Source organism: Eucalyptus grandis, chromosome 10 (genome assembly GCF_016545825.1).
Source record: "Eucalyptus grandis isolate ANBG69807.140 chromosome 10, ASM1654582v1, whole genome shotgun sequence".
Taxonomy (NCBI): Eukaryota; Viridiplantae; Streptophyta; class Magnoliopsida; order Myrtales; family Myrtaceae; genus Eucalyptus; species Eucalyptus grandis.
Genome location: NC_052621.1, coordinates 22525174 through 22541863, shown reverse-complemented (window position 1 = coordinate 22541863; position 16690 = coordinate 22525174). Strand labels below are relative to the sequence as shown.

The 16690-nt window shown below is 39.5% G+C and overlaps 1 protein-coding gene across 1 annotated transcript; it reads right to left on the bottom strand.

The window, feature by feature from the left end:
- Window positions 1-1872: 1872 nt before the first annotated feature.
- Window positions 1873-5434, bottom strand: LOC104422281. The gene is made up of 7 exons (XM_010034554.3): window positions 4907-5434; window positions 4104-4190; window positions 3695-3952; window positions 3350-3514; window positions 3203-3256; window positions 2973-3119; window positions 1873-2625 (listed from the first exon to the last, which is right to left on the bottom strand). Exons 1-7 carry the CDS (start codon window positions 5060-5062, stop codon window positions 2248-2250), a joined length of 1245 nt encoding a protein of 414 aa, XP_010032856.1. The 5' UTR covers window positions 5063-5434; the 3' UTR covers window positions 1873-2247.
- Between the last annotated feature and the right edge of the window lie 11256 nt (window positions 5435-16690).

Below are 16690 nucleotides of genomic sequence, written 5' to 3'. Positions count from 1 at the left end.
AAAAATAGATAAGTAGAAATTTTATCATGCGCGTCTTTGCTTGCTGCTAAAGGGTTTGCCGCCCTCTCCGCCACTACCTATTTTGCCCCTCACCCCTTCATCTCTCCGTTTATGCCCTTTTTCTTTTCTATTTTATCTTAATTCTTATATTAAGATTTTGGCATTTTTTTGTGCTACACCCGGCTGTGGCTACATCAACATTATATGTGGAAAAGACAAACGGAAAATCAACCAAAAAAGAAGGTCACGTCGATTATCCGTCCAAGAAAAGCTGATGGATTTAAGGAAGGACTAAAGCAGGAGACAGTGACAAATTTTGTGATCCGTGAAATGAGAGTTTCGAGATTCGAATGCACTCCTATGATAAGTTTTAGGGTTCCAGCTATAATTGTTCTAAAAAATTATTGAGAATAGATTTGTTTTTCACTTGTGATGTCAATTTCAGTCGAAAGGCATCCATATACAATAATAGAGACATTCAAAATTTAAAAATCGGAATGAAAATAGTCGGATCCATCGTCTCAATTGATTATGGAAAACAGTGAAAACCAAAAGCAAAGAAAACCATTTGCTTTCTCCCAGCAGCAGCCACTACTGAAGCAAGATAACACCAGAACACTTTCATAGAAAAAAACAGCCAACCAAATTGGCCAAAGCTAGAATTATTTATATTCTTAGAGTTAATCAAAGAACAAGATTAAACTTTAGGGATTAATATGTATGCCGTCTGGTTTATACCGGCAGACCAGCAGAGCGAACCGATTATCTCGCTAAATATCGAAATCAGGTACATAGTTTGACAGGTTTTTTAAGCATTCAGATTCATGCTTAAAGCACGAGGACAGTTCATAATGTCTAAAGAGGTACAGAGCATTATTTAGCTCCTCGCCCTCAATAACATCGACCCTCTACTGACGCTACCCATCATCAGCATCCGCATTGAAATTTTCACGTGTGTGGATCTTGGCTCAACGTGCTATGCATGGCACGGAGAAGCTCTTCTAGAGACACAAGCTGAGAGCCTATCACATTCACACTACCTCCTTATTTTCTAAATTTTTTATTTCATTATCTCGAGTCAAGTTTTACCGCGCTCGTGTTGTGACTGTAGTGGGATACATATATTTTTTTATTTATCAAATCCTAGAAAATACATTGGACAAGTAATCAAATCGAAGATCTTCATCGATCCCTCGGACAGTTAAGATTATTCATGCTCTAGCAAATCCCTTCTTCTAAAGGCTCATGCAATCATGAGCACTGGTGCTACCCGCTAGATGCATTGAACCAAATTAGTGAAGGCTCAATCAAGGGACTACATTATTAAGGCAAAATGGAGGCCAACTAAAGGTCAATTGCTACCATCTTCACACCCATATCCCGCACACCCTAGTATAGGCAGGTGGCTGAGAGTGACGTGAAGTGGACAAATTCATAAAAAGTCTTCGTACAAATCCATTCAACTTTAGGACACTTTGGGGCCAAGGAATCTTGGAGTTGGGCGCCTCCAGAACATCAACCGGAATAGTGGCATTTTAGCTTTGAGCATTTTGAAATCCATGGGGTGCTGTTTATTAATAAAGAAATGGCTAAAAAGAGATCTTTGGGTGCTGGGTTGATGTCTAAGTTGGTAGTTTTTGTTGTTTGCGACCGTGCGAGTGCTGTGCTTTTGAAAAGGAGATGCAATGGGGATAAGATCTGTCATCCACTCACGTCCAGCTTTCCTCCACACACTTTCCTTGAGAAGAATACGAACCTTCAAAAGAAAACAAAAGAAGACATCACAGATTTGATAGCTTTTTAGGAGATTTGGCAAATTGCGAGAGGAACATAGCATTCTTAAAAATTCACAAAATGGGAAAGGCTGGATCATGGAGCCAAATGAGAGAGGATGGTTCATTCCATTCATTCATTGACAAACCACTCCAAGGGAAGGAGCAAACAAACAAATAGAATACAAGGAGTATTCAAGGGCCTATTTCTCTTAAGGCTTTCAGAAACTTTTGGCCAACCCCTCTAAAAGACCCACTTACATGGAGAGAAAATATTCTAAGTGAAAATACAGTAGAGTCAAAACTTTCCCACTACAGAAAGGTGAAGACATGTTTCCTAGGAGACCCACCCTAAAAAAGGACCAAGAAAGGGGTATACAGAAGAGAGAGAGAGAGAGAAGGGACATTGATGACACTAAGGGTCGAATGATACATAGGGAAATAGAAAAAGGAGGATTTCGGGGACTTCTAATGGTCATGGACAATTAGGGTTTTTGCCAGGACCCCCGTAGTAAAAGTAGTGGCCCCAATCGCCGTTATCGCCGGTTTGGACGTCGTAGCAGTTGGATTGCTCGGTGAAGGTGCCAATCCCCTTAGGAGCCTTGAGGTTGTTGGAGCTGTCGACGACTTGAATGTTCCTGAAATAGCTGGCCTTCCCGAACCCTTCTTCAGGAAAATGGCCGCTTCCCATTTGAGTTGATGTGTGTTCGCCGTCAGGTTCCGAGTTCACGACCTCACCTCCCCACTCGATCATCGAAGCGCTTTCTGCCAAGTATGAGAAGAGGAAAGATGGCCAGTAACCAAGGACGTAGTCATTCCCAAACTGCATCCACCAGTGGCCCTCTTTTGGATCCTATTGGAAATTTCATGTAACTTCAATTACTAACGGAGGCTAAATAAACATGAAGAAAGTGTAGGTAAAGTTTCATACAGCAACTAGAATATGTTGATATGACTCATAATCCTGTACTATCTTTATTATAGTCCTTGCAAAAAGCTAGAATACTCCCTATAGGTAAATAAACAACACACCCGGCATGTGCTACTATGGCATCTAAAGTAGGTAAAGTTCTATAATCCATCTGGAGATCACATTTGGCGGTACTACCTCCATTTTCTTTTATGAAATTTCCGAGAAATTGACCTACAGTCAGTTGCAGCTATTTAATAGGTCAAAATCGTTGCCATTTTTGACTTTACCTTCCAGATGAGTATACTGATGTCATATTGAGAATTCCGGAAAGCAGAAACAGGGGAGATGCTCGCTCCCATTGCTATTTGATTGTTGATTTGAATGAAACCAGAGCAGAGGAGGTTATAGCAACCTGTGGCTTGATACGCATCGCTCTGTAAACCAATTGGAGTTGAGTAAGCTGAAGGTAATAAAAACACCAGATACAGCAAATGTACCAATGTCTGCAAAGGTTTACCGTCCAGTAGGTGAATAATCTCGTGTTGTTATCACCATATAGATCTGGACTGACCTGTACACATTAGTCAAGGTTTTAAGCAACTGCATAACCAAAAATTTCAGTTCCAACAAGCATCAAGGGAAAATCTATGGATTTTGACATTACCTGCCACCCAGCCTCGATGCTATTTAGATCTTCACCGAATGAACCTCCCAATAGCCAGAGCTGAGATAAGCTGAACTCATTGGACTGTTGAATTTTTGGTTCCCAAACATTTATGGTTGCTTTTGCTCCATAGTATTTGTCTCCCTCAACATAAGCTATTGCATGCTGAATGCTCCAAAGAGAAACAAACCAAAAAAGATTAATTAACAAGATTAGTGACAAATAATCCACATCAAAAGGCAAGAAAAGGAAAAAGGTTGAAAAGCTACTTCATTTTCTTTTCCACAGAGAGAGAGAGAGAGAGAGAGAGAGAGAGAGAGAGAGAGAGAAGAACAAATGCTTTACCTGATGACCGCTCTGATTGATGAGATTAGGGTCAGCGGACCTGGGTTTTGGGATGCTTCTGCGCTTCTTCCTTCCATATCTCTTAACAGAGCTTGCTCTCAGGACATCATCTTCCTTGGTCCTCCTTATGGGGATGGTGTTCTCAGGGCATTTCCCATTCACGTGCCACGGCTGATTAATGGGGTTTGCTCTTTCTTTGGTGCTTGTGGCCACTTTGTTCTCATCAAACAGGCCTTCAGGGTGATAGTTAGGTCTCATCTGGTGAAGCAAACAGAACCCAGAAAGACGGATCAAAAAGGGGTGATGGTAAAAATTAGGAAAGACAGAAGTAAAAAATAAAAGAAAAGACGCAAAAAAATATTTTTTTTTTAAAAAAGAGAGAGAAATCTGCAAGAAAATGTAAATGCACCTGGATTTTGTGGTCTTTGAGGTAAGGGTGATCAAAGGCCGGTTGATCAGATATGTGGACACAGTCTATAACATCCCCATCTGGACTCTGAAGCACATTACAAAATACATAAGATCAAAAACATGAAACCCCATGTCCATTAGAAAACAGTTGTAGAATAGAAGCATTTATCACAGCTTTAAAAGGCGGTACAAGTGAGTTAAATATTTGCAGTTCAGTCCTATCTAGAGAAACCAAGTACATTATTATTTCATCATGCTCATCCAAGCTTCTAAGAGGGCCAGATAGACATCATTTCCAGACTGTGCTTTCACATTCAGAAGACTCAGGAGTCAGGATATTATTGGAGCTCCAGCACCAGGATCCCAACTGACCCAGAAAAGCTTTTTAGCTATACGATGAAGAAGGCACCCATTTGCTTCATTCTTTAGTCTGCAGTCAATTTTAATTAGGTAACCGAAAAGAAAAGGACAATCTCTTTTAATAAGGATGTCATGATTTTGTCAGACCCAAGAAATAGGAGGTGAGCGTTCATACTCACTCAAAACCTCTTTCAAATCCAAGGAAAAGCATTTCTTATTCCAATCACTCAAATTTCATTTCTGAGAAAATATGAAGCCGCTGAATTTGTGCAACCAAAAACAAAGAGCTTGCGATTTCCCTTCCCTTTTTCTCACTGTCCCCCATTTTTTCCCGCAGCGACCAAATACTCAAAAGCAGTTAAAGCAAGACCTGAAAGAGACTTTACAAATGGGGGAAAACAAAAAAGAAAAGATAAAAGCAGAGAAGAAAGAGGCGAAAACCTGAATGCTTTTCACAGCAGGCTTGTTCAAGCGCCTCAAGTGCTTCTGAACCTCGAGCGTCTGCTTCGGACCAGAACCCAACCGGGCAGCTCCGGACAGAGAGATCAAGCTCCACAAGCACACAATCACCGCCAGAGCTCTTCTTCTCTCGCCCATTTTTTCTTGAACCGAACCTCTCCTCGAAAAGAAAAAAAAAAAAACCCAGAAAGAGAAGCACCCTGGAATCACCAAAGACACTACACCAAGGAGCTCAGCGTAGCTCAGAGCAGCTCAAGCTCGCACCACATCACCGGGCAAGAAGCAATGAGCTTGGCCACTCTCCCTCCCCAGCTAGCTCTCTCCCTCTCTCTCTCTCTCTGCTTATCCTGCGCACCCCCCCTCACCACGGGGCCTTAAGCCAAGAGTTTCTCTCAGTGGGGAAAGCCCTGCCTCCACAAAAATCCAATAAATATTTTTGCCCACTTCCCCTCTCTCTCTAAGAACGCTCCTTTCTCTCTCTTTCTATGTGGAAAAGCTCACTTTTTTCTTGTCATGTTCTCAGCCCTTTCTCTCTCCCCCCTTGCCTTTTCATTAATTAATAAATCTGCCCACCACCCCCCTCCCTCCCTCTCTGCCACTCCGGGGGCGTTGAAGTTCCTCTCTTTTTTATCCACGCTGTTACGCGACACGGGAAGGGGTAGAAACGGAAAAGAGGGAGGAGGAGGGGAAATGGCGGATGTGGGTTTTGGACGGAGTGCGTTTTTCGGTACAGCGGCCGAACGTGGGTGGGTGGGAAAGCGACTCGCTCGCCTCGCTCGGTGACTCTGCTGCTCGTTCCTCGTTCGTCGGGCGTCGTGCGGAGAGATTCAAGCAAGACAGGGACACAGCGTCGTCCCTTGTCGTTTAGGGGAAGCGGTCGCCAGTGTCCTCCTCCTCCCTTTCCAGAAACCCCAGACGACGCCCCGCTGCTTTTCCCATTCTGCCCCTCCCTCCTCGAGTTCAAAAATTGACCCCAGCTTTTCCGCTACTTCTCTAGTTTAGTCTAATTTGCACCCCCTTTTACTATTGATTTAATAGCACAAATGACCCCAAATTATGCTCATTATGATACAAATGCCTTAAACTTTTTCAGGTGTTATTAAAAATCTCAAACTATATCCATTGTAAAGCAGATGCCTCGAACCCTCAAACTCAATATACCTAAAATGGAATTGAAATAGTACATGTATAAGTTTGGGTAATTTCGTAGCATAGAAAAAGTTGAGGGTATTTGTGTTACGTTGGGAAAATTTACCCTTTTTTTGTAACATGAAAAAAATTTGAGATATTTATGAAATAGCTTGGATTTTTTATGATATTTCCCTTTACTTTTTTAACTTTACATCTTCTTCTTTTTTATTAAAAACTTTTCATCTTTTGACACTTAAAAGGGTGCACAATTTTAGCTTTGAAAACTTCAACTGACTTTTTTACTTTTTCGTGAAAACATTGAAAAATTATTTAACTTCAATGAAGTTATGAATAATCTAAAGTAAATTCACTTGTCAATATAAACATATATTAAAAAGCTCAAAGTGTATGAGTCGCCAAGTCCTTAAAAAACAAACGAAGCAAATAATAATCGCTCTAAATCACTTTCAAATTCGAGTATTTTTCGATATCAAACATCTTAAATCTTTAGAGATTCGAAGGCAAAATTAGAATGTAACTTTTTTTAATTAACAAAATGAAATCAATCTTGCCTGTAATCTCTCTCTCTTTATGTTATTGTAATGGGCATCTGTGAATCTCCACAAACATTTATTCTTTTCAGATCTTACAATGAGACAAAAAAAAAGTGAGTGAAATCATTTGCTATTACATAAGTTATAATAATACAAAGGGCGTTCTTCTTAATTATAATAGGATTTTTCTTTTCTAGTAAATTACTGGCAAATCAATTCAGATCGAAAGTTCGAGCAAACAGAGAAGTTCTTCGATTACAATTTTCTTTGCAATTTTTTTATTTTGGGGTGGCAGTTGAAGAAAAAATTGAAAGTGACTGACCCAGAGGGCAACTCATCATTAAATAGTTGATCTCCATGCAGAGTTTGGTGGGGCTTCTTATTCTATTTATGTATAATTACCTCCCGTTTCTCCCCATCAAATGAAGGAATCCCATGTAAAAATTTTCCCATCGACCAAACGAATTAAAAATAAATAAATAAAATAAAAAACAACTGACCAATTTCATATTTTTCAGCAGAGTAATCAATGGAACTGGGAGAATCGCTTAGACCATTCGGACAACGTGGAGTCTCTTCCACGATAATGTTTTTTTTCATGTCGCCCTAGACAAAGATTCTTCTGTTTTGATCGCATTATGCAGTTTTCTAAGCACCATTTTTTTTGTTTTTTGTTTTTTGGGTTCTGGGTTTTCTGTCATTTTTCAATATTTAAAAAAGGATGGCGAGTCGGGCTGACAAATTTCAGAATCTTACCATTATAATATTGAAGCATTATTAAAAAGTCGAAAAGACAACGGTCAAAATTCGCAATTTTCTACAGTCGGGGGGGACTCTGGAAGATCACAATTTCCCAAGCTGATTAAATAATTCGATTGGTTTACTACATCATTTAATAATTTTAATGAAACTACTGAATCTTTTTTATCAATTATGTATTTTTTTTCTTTTTTTCTCAGTTTTATTATTGGCGAGAGTGGATCCCATCATACTGCTGCCAACCGGCAGCAGGGGCACTACCGAGGGCTTCACAGGAGAGCACAGCATTCATATGCACCACATATAATGTGCAAATAATTAAATAATTTTTGGTTCAGCGTTCTATTATTGACCACATTGAGAGAGGAACTAATTATAAAAAAATCCGTGATCCCATTTGGAAAAAAGGCACTTTTTTTTCCTACCTTACATTGAAGATCTCTCCGATTCGGAGCATATCTTCGAGTCTGCTTTATTGCATTGAAAACTTGTCGCTGAAATATATTTTCGAAAAATTCATCAACCGAAAAGGTAAATCTTTGTACCGTCTTCGTTTCCAGATTTGAGTTGAATGATGATCGCTCCAAATATAACTTATTATTAGCATAGAAAAGTTTGAAAAGAGTGCGTGAGTAGACATTTTGTGAAGCTTTGGACTTAAGCAGGTCCTTAAAAGACTCACGGAGAAAATGAGCGGAAGAACCGCCCTGGGTTGAGAGATCCCGCGCTGTCCTCCTATTCTCTCTCTATCGGAAAGAAAAAGGTAAATAGAAAATTAGGGGCCTCGCGGTGGTAAAAATAGATACCATGTCAGAATTTTAGTTCTGGCTATTATGGAGTAAACAAGTATAATAACCTCTCACGCCTGGAGTGAATGAGAGTGGGTTAAATGTCCACAGCTGAGCTAACACAACTTAACGGCATTGTCCTCAACTACAAGTGAACTCAAATTCCTCGGTGAGAGTATGTGAGTAGACATTCTGTGAAGCTCAAGTCTTTTCCTTTATGGGGACATTAACCAAAACAAGCATTTGGCAATTTCAAAACAATAAATTTTGGGGTAGACAGTTTACGAAGCTCAGGTCTTTTCCTTTTTGGGGACATTAACCAAAGCAAGCATTTGGCAATTTCAGAACAATACATCTGGTGGTCTATGGAGAATTTCAGTCGTCTAGGACATCACTCTTGCTTTAGCTTTTCACTTTCTTGGCTAAAAAACGCAGTCTCGCGCGACTTCAAGTCCGGTTCAATTTTTACCCAGCATACAAAAATTATCTACACACTGTTACTTCCACTTTTCTTAAGAATCAAATACTATGCCTGCGGTTGGTTCCCGATTTTACCATGGATCCACACTTGTCCCTAGTACAAATGACACATAACCTTTAACAAACTAGAATCAATATATTATTTGTTCATTTTGTAATCCATTGAAATTGCAAAAATAATGAAGATAATAGAAAATAAATTTTGTAACCATATCCGTAACTTTTTAAGATACTATAAACGATTGCATTTTCCTTGAACACGAAGAATATTAGTAGTACCGAAGTATATTCAAGAAATTGCAAAGAACAGTTACGAAGAAAAAAATGGACGAGACTTATAAAAAATGAATTGGATGAGAAATAGATAATAGGGAATAAAAAAAAGGGAAAATGATTTTCTTCTTGTTAGAAAATAAAGTTTTTCCCCTAATCTAAGCTTATTATTTTCAATCTAGAAGAAACGTAATATGTCGATTGAGTAGTTTTCCATCATCATATATATAATGGAAAGTCTTAAAATGATTTTTTGAAAAATGATTTTTTGAAAAATGATTTTTTATTGAACAACTTGACCCTTGGAAATCCTATTCACTAAACTCGAGATCATTACACTGCAATCTCTTACAAGAACATTGATACTTTTTGGTACAAATTTGAGGATGGGCATTGAACTTCACAAGTCCATTTTTAAGGGTTGAATCGGGTAAGCACCCTACACATTAGAATGAAAAAAAATAAAAATTCTAGGTACTGTATAAAAACAATATATCATATGCTACACACAAGTTTGAATTTGTTGTATGCACAATAAATTTTGACCTGCATGAGAAATTGACCCCATTAATTTTTTGAAGTTTTGACATCGTTGATTTTCGAACAACAAATTAAATCCAAATGAAACTTGATAACTCCTATCAAATAAATGTAAAAATGCTACACATGCTCGACTATTTAAATGCTTAAAAGTAAACCACCGGGGGTTCGCCCTAGTGGTCACCCTTCCAACTTGGAAATGGGAGGTGAGGGGTTCAAATCCCCACATTCTCATAAGGGATTAGGATGGGGACGATTTCATTTCATGAGTGGGTTTTTCGACTCCCACGCTTTGCAAGGATGCAGGGCAAAAGTTTGAGAGCGAGTGTTAGAGTAGGATTATAGTAAGACCGAAAAAAATATATTTAAATGTAAGCAAAAAAATGCTCAAACTTTAATCTTTTGATCCAAAGATCTTTCATTTGTGCAATTATAGTGTCCACCTCTCAATTGCATTAAATTTGGAGGGCCATTCTCAAGAGTGACTCCAGAGATATTTTTTTAGTTACTTTTAGATTTATTCAGAAGACTGTTTACTCAAATAGTAAAAATTGCAAACCGCGATTAGTTCATCTTCTTAGTTCTCTAACAATTATCTATATTTAATTTAATTAAAGTGCCTGCACTCAGCCTAAAATTGGCGCTTTAATTATTATTATTATTATTATTATCATTATTATTATTATTATTATTATTTTTTGCTCAGTTATGAAATTATGAACAAAATAACATGGTCATGGAACAAATTGCATCGTCGAGATGATGGACGCAATTTGTCTTTCGTTAGTTCACGTTACACTTGCTCTTCATTGCCTGCCCTAGCTGGCATAAAGCTCTTTGAAAACCTAATTTAATTGGTCAATTAACAATTATTGGTCTATAAAGCTCTCTTTATTGCTCCCCGGCTGTATGGATGTCTCCCTAATAATTGTCACTCAGCAACTTGAAATGGGTTAGATCCCGCTATCAGAAAGTCAAATGATATCTTTTTTTACATAGTTCAACCAATGATATCTCTTTTTTACATAGTTCATTTCAAATTGAATATCGTGTTCAACCCATTCGTCTTTACTCTTTTTGCTTCGAGCTAGATTAAATGGACTCAATGAGTCACAGCATTTGATATCATGAGTTCCCACACAAGTCCTATATGTAGATCTCATGAGATCGACCATCGCCGTTCACTGAGTCCACAGGCTTGGGTCTAGGGAAATACATAGATCTAGAATTGTGCGGAACCATCTCATTTGTCACTATAAATATAATAAGATAATTTCAAAACATAATTAATGGAGACCTTGGAGCTGAAGAGAAAGAAAGTTAACCTTCATATCTGGAGTGGCTATGACTTTATCGGTGAAATAAAGAACCGCTCGTGAGATGGACTGTAAATTACACATCCCCCCCCAAAGCTTTTCAAGGTTTTTGCATGTCCACCGTCATTTCAATCTACACAATTTGCCCCGCGAATTTTATAAATCAATAACAATGCGCTTCCTTGCGTTTCCTCCTACCAACTTTTGTTTGAAGCATCTAACTACGTGGCTGACTACCAAGGTCAATTGCGACATAAGTACGTGCATATGCAGACTCGAAATAATAATTCAAAAATATATTGCATAAGAGAACATGCTAAAGTTCCGGCGAGAATTTTACTGGACCTATGTCAAATGCATATTGATATGTAGTTCTGAAATATTTATTCAAGTGGCCTTTGTTTTTTTTTTTTTCTCTCACGTATATAGATGATAGACAATCAGTATGCATTAAACAACCAATCATGTGCAATCATGTGATCAAATATGCGAAGAATATTGGCTGGAGCCAACCAAAGGGGGCGCGTTGCCGCCGATTTCAAAAAGTCAGGGGGCAAATTGCAAAAATCGAAACGACAGGGAGCAACTTGCTCCAATCCCAGAAACTCAGGGGGCGAAATATAATCCCGCCCTCCTGCAAGGACCGCTAAAGAAAGGAAGTGATAAAGCAAACTAGAAGCCATCGATTGCAAGACAGCGTGGCAGGACCGTAAATTCGGTCACATCCGCGGGTGAAAAAGAGAGCAAAGACGCATAAAGTTCTTCACGCGCGCGCGCGTCGACGACCACCTCGGAATGGCCAAAGGAGGGAGGGAAAAGGGGTGGGGGGGAGGTGGGGCCCACCAAATAGCCGTTGGGGAGCTTTTTACTAACCTCACCCGCGGGTCATCCTTTCCGGGGCTCGGGTCACAGCCGCTGGTGACCGACGAGCTACGAGACAACGGAACCGACGGTGTGGCGCTTGCGTCGTCGCTCGCGGGCGTTACATCACGGCCGTCCGTACAGCCACCATGCATCGCCGCTTGGCGGGCGTTACATCACGACCGTCCGCACAGCCACCACCTCGCGCGGGCCCCACAGTGCCCTGTATTTTTAACAGAAAAATAACTATAGCCCCTTGCGAGCAATAACGTGCATTTTATTAATTTTTGCGAAATTGGCGGATGAAAATTCAAACACGTCAACAAGAAATGTCAATATGATCAATTTCATCTACATTCTTTTCACCAATTTGTTTTCTATCTATTGATTTTTCATGCCAAAATCGATTTTTTTTTTTAGTTTAAAAAATTATAGATCATCTCGTGATATTAAAAAATACTAAATATATCTATGCATAGCAACATTAAACCAAAAAATAAAAGAACAAGAAGAAGCAGAAGCAAGTCTCAAACTCTTAAAGATAGCAATGAATGTGGATGACGAGGTGATCACTCAAAAAGTTATTAATAATATAAAAAATAAGCCTAAGTTATCTAAAAATGAATGGCATAAGATAATTTGGCATTTCGCCAATCGGATCACGTTATTTATACTGAAGGCACTTTGCACGAGTAGATCGACATTGTGAAAATGAAGTCACGCCATCACGAAACAAACATAGTCAAACGGTCTTGCCATCAAACCGAGTAAGATGGCGAACAACGTGAATGTGTTCAAGAGCGATTTTATTTCATATCGACTTTAAAATTTAGCAACAAGCACCTCGATTTCTTTATAATTTTGTAAATATACAAGGATACCATTTATCATAATTTTAACAACCAAAACAATTTTTTTTTTTTTTTTTTTTTGTAAATTTTCAAGAGGAATATGATACATATAAAGAGAGAGAGAGAGAGGGGGAAAATAGGCAGGCCCTAGAAAGTGCTGTTTTCATCCGTACACAAAAGGCAATGAGAACAGAAAAAGACCAATCAAGAGAGGAGAGAGAGAAGGGTGAAAGAATCGGAATCCAATGGGAATGGCAGAAAAGCTGTCGTCCTCTCCTCACGTTCAAATCTATCTTTCTCTTTTTCCCACCCTCGTGTGCACTGTACGGGGCGTGTGGACGAGCGCATGCGATCCCGTCCCATCCCATCCTCCTTCACCCCGGCACATGGGGGGCGGGCGTAGGTCAGGAATCTGATCTGACCGAGCGGGGTGGGCCCCCTACCCCACCCGGTGGGCGAATCGGTAATTTCAGGGGACGACGGCAGGTCATCATCGTCCACGACAAAGTAAAACGCAGGCAACGAAAAATTCAATAGCTTGACCGCAGGTCATTATCGTCATTTTACACATCAATCGCGGGGCGATTTCGTCTGGGGCCTGCTTTGTTCCGGGCGTGACTGATCATCTCCTTTTCAACCCTCTCCCAATAAAGGCTCCGTTGCGTGAAAATATTTTTCTAAAATAAGTCATATTTCTTGTAAAAATGGATAATGAAGAATTTTTATGGTCTATGAAAATTTTAAATTTAAATTATTATTGATAATGAAAATATTTTAATTGATTAATTGTTATTTATGATATAAAATAAGATTTTCCTAAAAATATTTTTCGAATTATTAATTTTTCATGAAATACATGAAGCCAAAGATGGCGAAATAAGTGCTTGATGCACTCAAAACATTCCCAAAATGCAAGTGTAAAATTAAAACCTGGACGACACCGAAGGACCGGTGTCCCTACTATCTCGGGAGAGATTAACTTGTGGAAGAGGACCCATCATCATAGCCTCCAGTGTTAGCAGTTGTGAAATTTCAACTCTGGGACTTTTGTGATGAAGTGCCCAAAGTCGAACCAACTCAGCTACTCATCGGTGAGTTAAAAAAAAATATTTATATTGTAATTTACATAATCCAAAAATCACGAACTCGAGACTTTAGGTCTTGGCCCAGGGGCTCAGGCACGGGTCTATGACCCCGGCGCGTTGGATTGGCCGCTTAAAGTTCGATGGGAAATCATCAACGCCGTAGCTAAGAATTCAGGGAATTTTTTTGGTCAGTGCCCTTGGCCCCATCTAAACTTCTCCAAGAACGTACGCACTTCAATGCTCGAGTTTAGGAGGAAGGAATTTCCGCATCAAAGGAAGACCGGGACCGGGTCGCTCGCCGCTGTAGCCACGCGGTTCCTTATGGGGCCAGACCCTTTTCCCGAAACTGGCGCGCCGGCTTTCCCAACATCCTCGCCGACCGATCTCCCGTCGACGAGCTCTCGACTTCACCATTGTCCATCTCCAAACGAACCAAACACATTACGAAAAAACAACCCTAATGGCCCTTGCTGGCGAGCAAGTTCGGCCAAGAACATGCACGGGCCAAGGCTTGGTGGGGACATCATCGCGGTGACTAATTCCTTTTCACATGCCGAATAGGCAACACGTGTTTCGGGACTTTCGTTTTGTTTCGGTCTCGGACTGGGGATAGCTCAGAACGGACGAACCTCTCTCCATCACTCTCCTTTGGACTCATCATTCTCGACAAAAACCCTCGTTCTGCTACGTTCGAAAGATGCATTTTCCAATCGATTTCAAAGTTGGGACGCATGCTTTGGCCGATTAGAAGGGCCACGGACGGTTCTCTGTACCGTGTCGCGGTTGATTCCTCCGTGCTTTTGAACAATTAATGCCACCGAGATCGAGGCCAAAAGGCTTGGTGGGGGCGGAGGCTGCGAGTACCGACGGCCGACATGTGGCGAGCGAGAGTGATCTTTAGGGATAGGGATTGATAATAGAGCACATGCCCAAATCTCGTTAGGGACATAGCTCGGGACAAAACAAGATTTGATTAGGAGCATATTCGGTTGAGATATCCATGCGTTTGCATGATCTGTCGGTCTTCCGTTTCTAATCCTCGCATAAAACAAGAATTCGGGTCATGCCAAATGCAAACTAATTGAAGCAGAAAAGTGTTATGAATGGCCACCCTTTGCTTCGCTCATTCTTCGTTGATAGAGATAATCTTGAGAAATCGTGAGTCGCCGTTTAGAATTTTTGAGTCGCATTTTGGCAAAGACTGACTGACTTCGGAAGAAGCGGGATGCGAGCTGATTTCTGCTGTTCTTGTTTCTTATCACGCGTTGCGACGTTGAGTTTCTATCGTTGTCTTTACGCAATCTAGGTCCACGGCGGAAGGCCCCGCACCCGAGCCCCGTTAGAGACGGCGGAAGTAGTTGGTGTTGAGTCAAGGTCTTTCGGTATTAGTGAGGTATCCATGATTTATTGAAGATAGCTGTTGGAATTGAATGAGAGAAGGCTAGTATAACTTGTTATATATTGAAAATATGATGTCGATTGATGTCAATTCTCAAACTGTGGGGTATTTCAAGGACCCGGATTTATTCATCTAAGATGGACTTATAACTCATTGTAAAAAAAATACATAGCGACATATTGCAGGGACAATCACAAATATCGTCTTCAATTATTTAGTCGTCTATTTTTTTGCGCTGTTTAATTTCAACATATGTACTTGACATTCAATTGCAAAATCCTATTATTTGGAATAGAGTTCTAAACAAAGAAAACTCACAAATGCATCCTTCATTTGCTGTAATATCTGAGACTCCAACTCATGTAAGCGTAAGTTTTCCGAAAATTTGGCTTCATTGGATATTTAAAAATATAGGCACGATACAAAATTTAGTATAATAATAAGAAAAAGTTAGAATTATTTTATATTATTTATTTTGGGTATGTTTATTATCATAATGCACCGACCTTTTGATCTTTACGATAAAATTCTTCATGATTGACAGGTGTTGAAGAGCAAAAAGGAATGAGGTCCATTTTTTTAGTTCCATTATGGCATGCACCGACACTTGGGAAAAGGCATGCAATAATCTCCATCTATATTGACAGGGCAAAAGATAGCTCCAAATGCCGTTCTGGAAGCAACTTGGAACCACCGTTTTAATAAAACCAACAAGAATATTATTATGAGAGAGGCACGCTTATTAATTATCGTGTTATATCTTTAAAACTCAAACATGATATGTTTTTTTAGAAATTACCTGAGACGATGCTTTTAACAATTTTATAGTGTAAACTTTCTTAAGTAAGCGAGTAAAATTATGTCTAAAAGTATATCAATGTGTCTAGATGTATTTGAAAGTTTTGGAAAAGGTGAGCAAAATGAACCATCTGGGCTGGACCGGATTGGCCAATTCTGGGTGTTTCCAGAGGCGTGGATTCAGTTTCAAAAAATTGAAATCGGTGATTTTTGGTCCAATTTCAGATTCCATGTGTGGAATTGCTAATCCAAACTACTTGGGTTGGACTTTTATTCTTTTTAATAATTTCTTTAAAAACCGTAAAAACTAATGGGAAGTTTATGCTTGGAAGGAAAAGTAAACTTTAAAGAAGATTAGGAAAGAAGCTGCTCTTATTGCTCTTGTTAATCGAAGAAGGTGCTCTTCCTCAAACTAGTAAAATCTAGTAGAAAAACACATGGTGCCCGTTAATATCAAGAAAAGGAAACACTTTTGCACTTTACCCCTCAACTATTTGTGATCTTACACTCAACCCCCTAAACAAAAATCAAATAACTGGTTGACCTTATGTTTGTTAAGGGTAAAATGTGATTTAATGAGAGAACATGACGAAAAAAAAAAAAGAAAAAAAGAAAAAAAAAGAACATGCCACTAGTTCCATTAGCTCACTCAAGAATCGGATCAATCGGTTGATCTGGTTTGGTTCCAAGGGGCACTAACCTAGCTTTTGGTTTCAAAAACTAGGAATTGGTCCCCCTTGATTGATTCCCAATTCTTAGGTGAAAGTCGGATTGCCCAAGAATTGATCATCCCTAAACAAAGTGAGCGCTAAAGTTTGGCAGTTGGCTAGAGGAAGAAGGGAAGAATAAAAAAGAAAGAAGATGAAAGATAAAATAAAAAAATGAAGTTTTGAAAAATTAATAAAATATTCACATTAGCCCACCACGTAGA

Coding starts and splice junctions, on each gene's coding strand:
- LOC104422281 (XM_010034554.3), bottom strand. CDS start 5,062: ATGGGCGAGAGAAGAAGAGCTCTGGCGGTGATTGTGTGCTTGTGGAGC. Junction 4,191..4,906: donor CTGCTGTGAAAAGCATTCAG/GTTTTCGCCTCT, acceptor AATGTGCTTCAG/AGTCCAGATGGGGATGTTAT. Junction 2,626..2,972: donor TCAGTATACTCATCTGGAAG/GTAAAGTCAAAA, acceptor AATTTCCAATAG/GATCCAAAAGAGGGCCACTG.